General features: G+C 51.3%; 1 protein-coding gene across 2 annotated transcripts in view; it reads left to right on the forward strand.

Annotated features, from left to right (window-relative positions):
* Positions 1-3,200: 3,200 nt before the first annotated feature.
* The window catches only part of FGF1 (fibroblast growth factor 1 (acidic)), a 7,514-nt gene continuing 5,038 nt past the window's right edge, over positions 3,201-5,676 (forward strand). For both annotated transcript variants that reach the window (XM_009890607.1, XM_009890616.1), the window contains exon 1: positions 3,201-3,369. In XM_009890607.1, the coding sequence (XP_009888909.1) occupies positions 3,201-3,369 (169 nt within the window). The remainder of the gene's footprint in view (positions 3,370-5,676) is intronic.

Genomic DNA, 5,676 nt, shown 5'->3' on the forward strand with positions numbered 1-5,676 from the left:
TGTGTAGAGGACCGACTCCACGGTCATAAAAGTATGAGAACAGCAATAGTATTTAGCAAGGAGAGACAATGGGAGTGGAAAATAGCGTTCATTCAGCTTCTGTTGCAGAGTCAAAGGCATCTGGCGAGCACTGAATTCCTTCTAAAAATAGAAAAAAAACCTTAAAGGAAATACGTGAAAAGGAAGAAGCCATTGCCGGTCAAGTTGCTCTGTTAAAGCTGTCCGTAGATGTTCTCCAACGCGCAGGCCTTCAGGTGGCCAAAGGCAGCATCCTGGCCCGCTCCTCCCTCGTGCTGGCTACAGCGGGAGTTTGCTGAGATCCTGATCTGAGCTCTTGGCTTTGGGATATTTGTTTCTCTCTTCCTTCCATCGTCAACCCGGGAGACTTCTGAGTGCCTTTTACTCTCAGATAAAGGTTCGAGAAAAGCTTTAGTTCCAGGAAAGTACACAATGCCACTGATCTTGATTAATGCTCAGTAAAGCACTAAAGCCTTGTAGACCACGTTGAATGACTTGAAGGCTTCTGTTCAGAGAAAGCTTGGCAGACAGTTGGCATTAAAAACTGAACTGCTACAAGAAAAGTATGATCTTTTGACAGAAAAATAAATTTGGGGACCAGACACTAAGAAATACCTAATTCCGCCTGCCTGACAACTGTATTATAAAAAGGATTTTGAACCCATACTTAGCTCGTCCATCATGGCTTTGGAAAGCCACCATAGGAACCATAAAGCCTGTGAGCTCTCTCGGGTTGCTTCACCAACCTCATCGCAGGACAGCGGGGCCAGCCTGTGTTAGCACCTGCAGAAAGCATTTCCCCAAAACCCGGTCTGTCTCGAATAGAGGATATGCAAATCTACACAACTTCCAAACACACAAAGCCTGGACGCACCGGGGCTGAGCCGGCCACGGCTTTCGTGCGGTTCAGGAGCATGGCCATCAGCAGAGGCGGCTGTGAAACTTGGTCGGACCCCCTGGGAAGAAGTTGATACTGTGGGCTTTGCAAATAGCTCCAGAGCAAGAGCAAGCTTTGGGGAGATGTGTGATACAGGGAGGAACTGGCCTAGGGATGGTTTTTAAACCTAAATAAGAACCAAAACGGCTTCCAGTGCAAACCAGCATATAGCTGAGGAAGCGCTGGGCTGATAAAGTAACACTTGGGAGGCGTTGGTCCAGCAAACGTGACTTACCAAACAAGATCAAAATGGTTCTGGAGAAAGGGCAGTGGGGAAAAGTTTAAAATAATTTGGCCCTGCATTTTGACTCGGCGATCAGCTGCTGTATTAGTGATTTAACACCTCCCTCTGCAGGAAAACACGGGCTGAGAGTCAGGAGGAAAGAGAAGCTGTTGTGAACCAAGAGCTACCAGAGGGAACTGAGGCCTGGCGTGGCAGGGAATATTTTTTTTCTTTACGGTTGTGTTTTCCTCTCCTAGGAAATGTCTCTGTTCTGATAGAGACCCCAAGGGGACACATCTGAGAGTGAGGGATGAAGTCTCTGTACTACCCAACGCTGGTTGCAGTGGCTGGCTATGTTTTCCGCAATAGCGATGAAGTCTTTATTTCCAAGGATTCAGCTTTTAGCAATCCAACTTGCAGACAGTTTTATCTTCTGCAGGCTTTTGGGATCCACATGAAGGAGTAGTTTCCCTTCCTTGCAGCTGCATTTGCAAATTTAAATACTTAAGAGTTTACAGCCAAACGTCTGGAGATGATATGCATATACGTGTGTATGTGTGTATTGCAAAGAGTTGCGGTCCCTAATATCTGCCAGGTCGCTCTTTAAGTACGACGACAAACCCACACAGTATGATACTGGCTCCAGCCTAATGTACCGGTAGCACAATTCAGTGCTAAAGAGACACTTTTACAATCTATAAATATATAAATATATATAAACAGTGACTATATAATATTTTCCATAAGATAGCTATGGGAATACATGACATTGAAAGTCATTTCCCGTATCTAGGTTTATACTGTGCCCTGTTTGTGTTCATAAATCCACTACTCTATAAGCACTACGGAACTTTGTATATGAAAGACGGCATATTCATGGGAGATCTAAAATGTAGTTTCCAGGCTAGAAACATTCAGATAAATTTGAACATACCTGGAATCGCCGTGGGACTCTGGTCCCCACCCACACCCGGCCACGGCCCCTCCTGATCCCACGGCCACGGCTGCAGTGGCAGTTCTCACCCTCTGACATCCACAGCATCTTTCTCTTACCAGTCTGATGATGCCTTTGGGTTTTGGCGCGGCATCTGCTTAAACATGGATCGTGACCACACAGTGTTGTACAAAATGAGGTTTCAATGGGATGCCCGTGCATTTCCTCAGTCCCCAGGACAGAGGAGCCCGTGGGAAGGAGCGCTCTCCCCAGACGGTGCTCGTAGCTCCTGAGCAGCTGGTAGTGCCCCGTGCCCCATTACCCCCTTCTGCATCAGCCAGAGCTTTGCCTTTCCCTTTTAACCACTTCAACTGAGATGCAAATGTGCACAAACATGGTATAATCTAGACTTAAAATTCCCTTTTCTATATTCTATTGATCAGTGTATGGGTAAATCTCCTGCTTGCCGCCCCGGCGGTGACAGCCTCCTGTCCCTCTGCTCACCTCCCACGGTGCCTAACGTTTGTTCTGATCTTTAGCGTGCGTGCGCCTTGGCCAGGTGAGATGCAGCGTGCCAAGATATGAAGCAATGTTTGCTATCTGGCATGCGGTACGTGTTGCAATACCTACTCATAATTGTGTTTGAACATTATAATAGTGGAGAGAGTTATTAACCTGGGCTCCCTTCCTGCCTCTTGTGGGTTTCGATCAGACACTGGGTGGTTTTCAAACTTTTTTTTCGAGCGTATAATTTTAGTACGCACGTCAATAGAAAGCAGAAAGAAAACAGAATTTACTATGATAAAATTAAAAGGACAGTGTCCCTCCCGCCCAGCTACACCCAGTGAGGAGACGACCCCCCACACACCTCCCACGCTGGAGGAGCATCACCTTTGGGGCTGTGTCACTGCCGGAGCCATCAGCCGCCGTGTGAATCACCTGCCCCGCAGCCAGCCCGGGGACCACCGGGCTCCCTCCCCTCCCTTTAAAAGCCTGGCAGCAGCAGCGTGTGCCAAGCACTCGGTGCCGCAGCCCCTGCCATACGCCGCCGCATCTCTTGCAGCCCGGCGGCCGGGAGAGACTGAGCGATGGCTGAAGGGGAAATCACCACCTTCACCGCCCTGACCGAAAAGTTCAACCTTCCCCCAGGGAACTACAAGAAACCCAAACTCCTGTACTGCAGCAACGGGGGCCACTTCCTACGGATCCTCCCAGATGGCAAAGTGGACGGGACCAGGGACCGCAGCGACCAGCACAGTAAGCAAACCCGGCCGGGCTTCTTAGCGCTTCTCCTCACCCCCATGATTTTATCAGCCAGGAAGGGGGGAGCTGGGGAAGACGGGCTCTGTACCAGGAGCTCTACCTCCTGGTGACAACACACCTCCCAGGAGTCAGCGCACACACCAAACACGCTGTAGCCCGCAGGCAGGGCCCGGGGAGGCGCGGTATGTATGCTATTTCACATCCGCAGGAGTATTAAACCTGAAACTGGTCATCAGCATAACCGCAGGCAGGCAGACTACACAGGACCAAGGTGCTAATTGCAGCACGGCTGGCGTATGCAGCGAGCTGGTGGCTGGGAAAAAAGGCTGAGGAGCAGCCTCGCGTCCTCCACACGCACAGCCAACACGCAATCCTACGGTATCTTCGCATTTGCTGTGGGTTGGGAGACGCGGCGCAACGGTGGGCCTGTGCACGTGCAGCATCTTCACGCACGAAATGGCCAGAGCAGAGGTTGGGCCCAGATTCCCCTGCCCACAGAACGGATTTTACCTGTACGTTCTGCACACCGTGTCCCCTCGCCTTTGGGCAACGTCCCTCTCCCCTTTGCAGCAAATTAAATACCTGCAGGATGCAAAAGCCCAACAGAGGCAAGAATCGGGTGAAAGAGAGTTATTTTGTGAGTTACGGCTTTAGAAATGCGCTTGGGTTACCATTCACTTTTTTTACTGAAAAGAAGTATGGCTTATTGTATACTGAAACAGTTACAATACATTTTACATGCATCTGTGTGCGTTAACGGGCCATCCGCGGCCAGAGTCTCCTCTTGCCCGTCCCTGTTCCCTGCTGTCGGTGATGCCGGCGGCTCCAGCCCATGGGATATTGGGGACCCATTGCTGGGATGAACTGGCTGCACTGATGCCAACGCTGGTCCTACCATTTTCACCCCCCACTGCCTTTGTAGGAGCACATTCATTCTCCATCACTGGCATCCAAGTTTACCCTAGGAAGCTGGCAGGACTCGCTTGCCAAAATGTGACAGTTTTGTACACACTACTATGAAGTGCTGCAGACTATCTGACGTAAGGCAAACCTCAATATCCAAAATTAATAATATTATCCTGTATGGCAAGGAAAGGTGGATGTTTGTCCTATTCAGTAGTTGTCCATGTCACCAAAGGCATCGAGAGCTGTTTCCCTGGCAGCAGCTCACAAGCCGGGCCGTCAGGAGGGACCCACGGGGCCACGCGGAGCAAACCCCCGGCAGCCGCTCAGACTAAGGAGAAAATGGCTGTGTAAGGACAAAGGCACAAAATCCAAGGAACCGGTTGGTAATTTGTACGCTTTTAGAGCTCTTGCATTTGCAAAACGCTTCAGAGGATTTTTCAAACCAATGCCTGAGGAGATCTGTTCTGGCAGCACAGCACAGCTCCCGGAGCTCTCGGCAGAAACCGCTGGGTACACCATATCCTGAACATTTACTGGAATATATCTGGGATCTGCCAGGCTCCTATCTGGTTAGAATAGGGCAGGGAGGAGCCAAGTCTGCCTTACAAATTCTAAGAAAAGCACTTTTATTTTCTTTAAACCACAACATACATGTGGCTTTCTCCCCCAAACTTAACCTTTCTTCTTGTTATTGCCGTTTTAATGAAAGGCAGCTTATAGCAGAGTTTTAATTATAAACGCCGTTTCCCCACCACTCGCGCAGCACACGGCAGTGCGGGGGCACGGGTGAGGATGAGCTCACCAAGGCTGAATAAACACGGTGCGGGCAGGCAGCCTCCAGCCTGGAATAAACCGGGCACCAACCCTTCTCCAACCCCTGCGAGAGGCAGAGGAGGACACTGACCCGAAGGATCTGCAGGGGAGAGGACCGGACTCACGGGACCCACCAGCTGGAGAGGCCGTATGGACTCAACCAGCGTCTCTGCCACATTTTGCAAGCGCTGAGATTTTGCTGGAGGCAGAAGGGGGATGCAGAGATGCCCGTGTGCCCTGGGCACCTCAGCACGGGTTTGCAGGGTCGGTGGCAAGGTGACATCTCCTGGGACATGGGGTGCTACCGAGGACAGAGTGTCCAGCCCCTGCACCCCAGCCTCAAGCCCTCCGTCTCACGGCATGGATGCTGCCACACAGCCCAGGCTTTTTTCCCCGGTAAAGCGCACTTCTCACCCTGGAGTGAGAGTTTCCCCTCCGGCCACCGGTCCCCACAGCCACACCATGCATGCAGGCAGCAAGCGCAGGCAGCGAGCGCAGGCAGCGAGCGCAGGCAGCGAGCGCAGGCAGCACTACTGCGCATGGCACCCACAGCGCCCCGGACCGCACGCACCTCGCCGGCTG

This window comes from Charadrius vociferus, unplaced genomic scaffold (assembly GCF_000708025.1).
Source record: "Charadrius vociferus isolate BGI_N301 unplaced genomic scaffold, ASM70802v2 scaffold370, whole genome shotgun sequence".
Classification (NCBI taxonomy): domain Eukaryota; kingdom Metazoa; phylum Chordata; class Aves; order Charadriiformes; family Charadriidae; genus Charadrius; species Charadrius vociferus.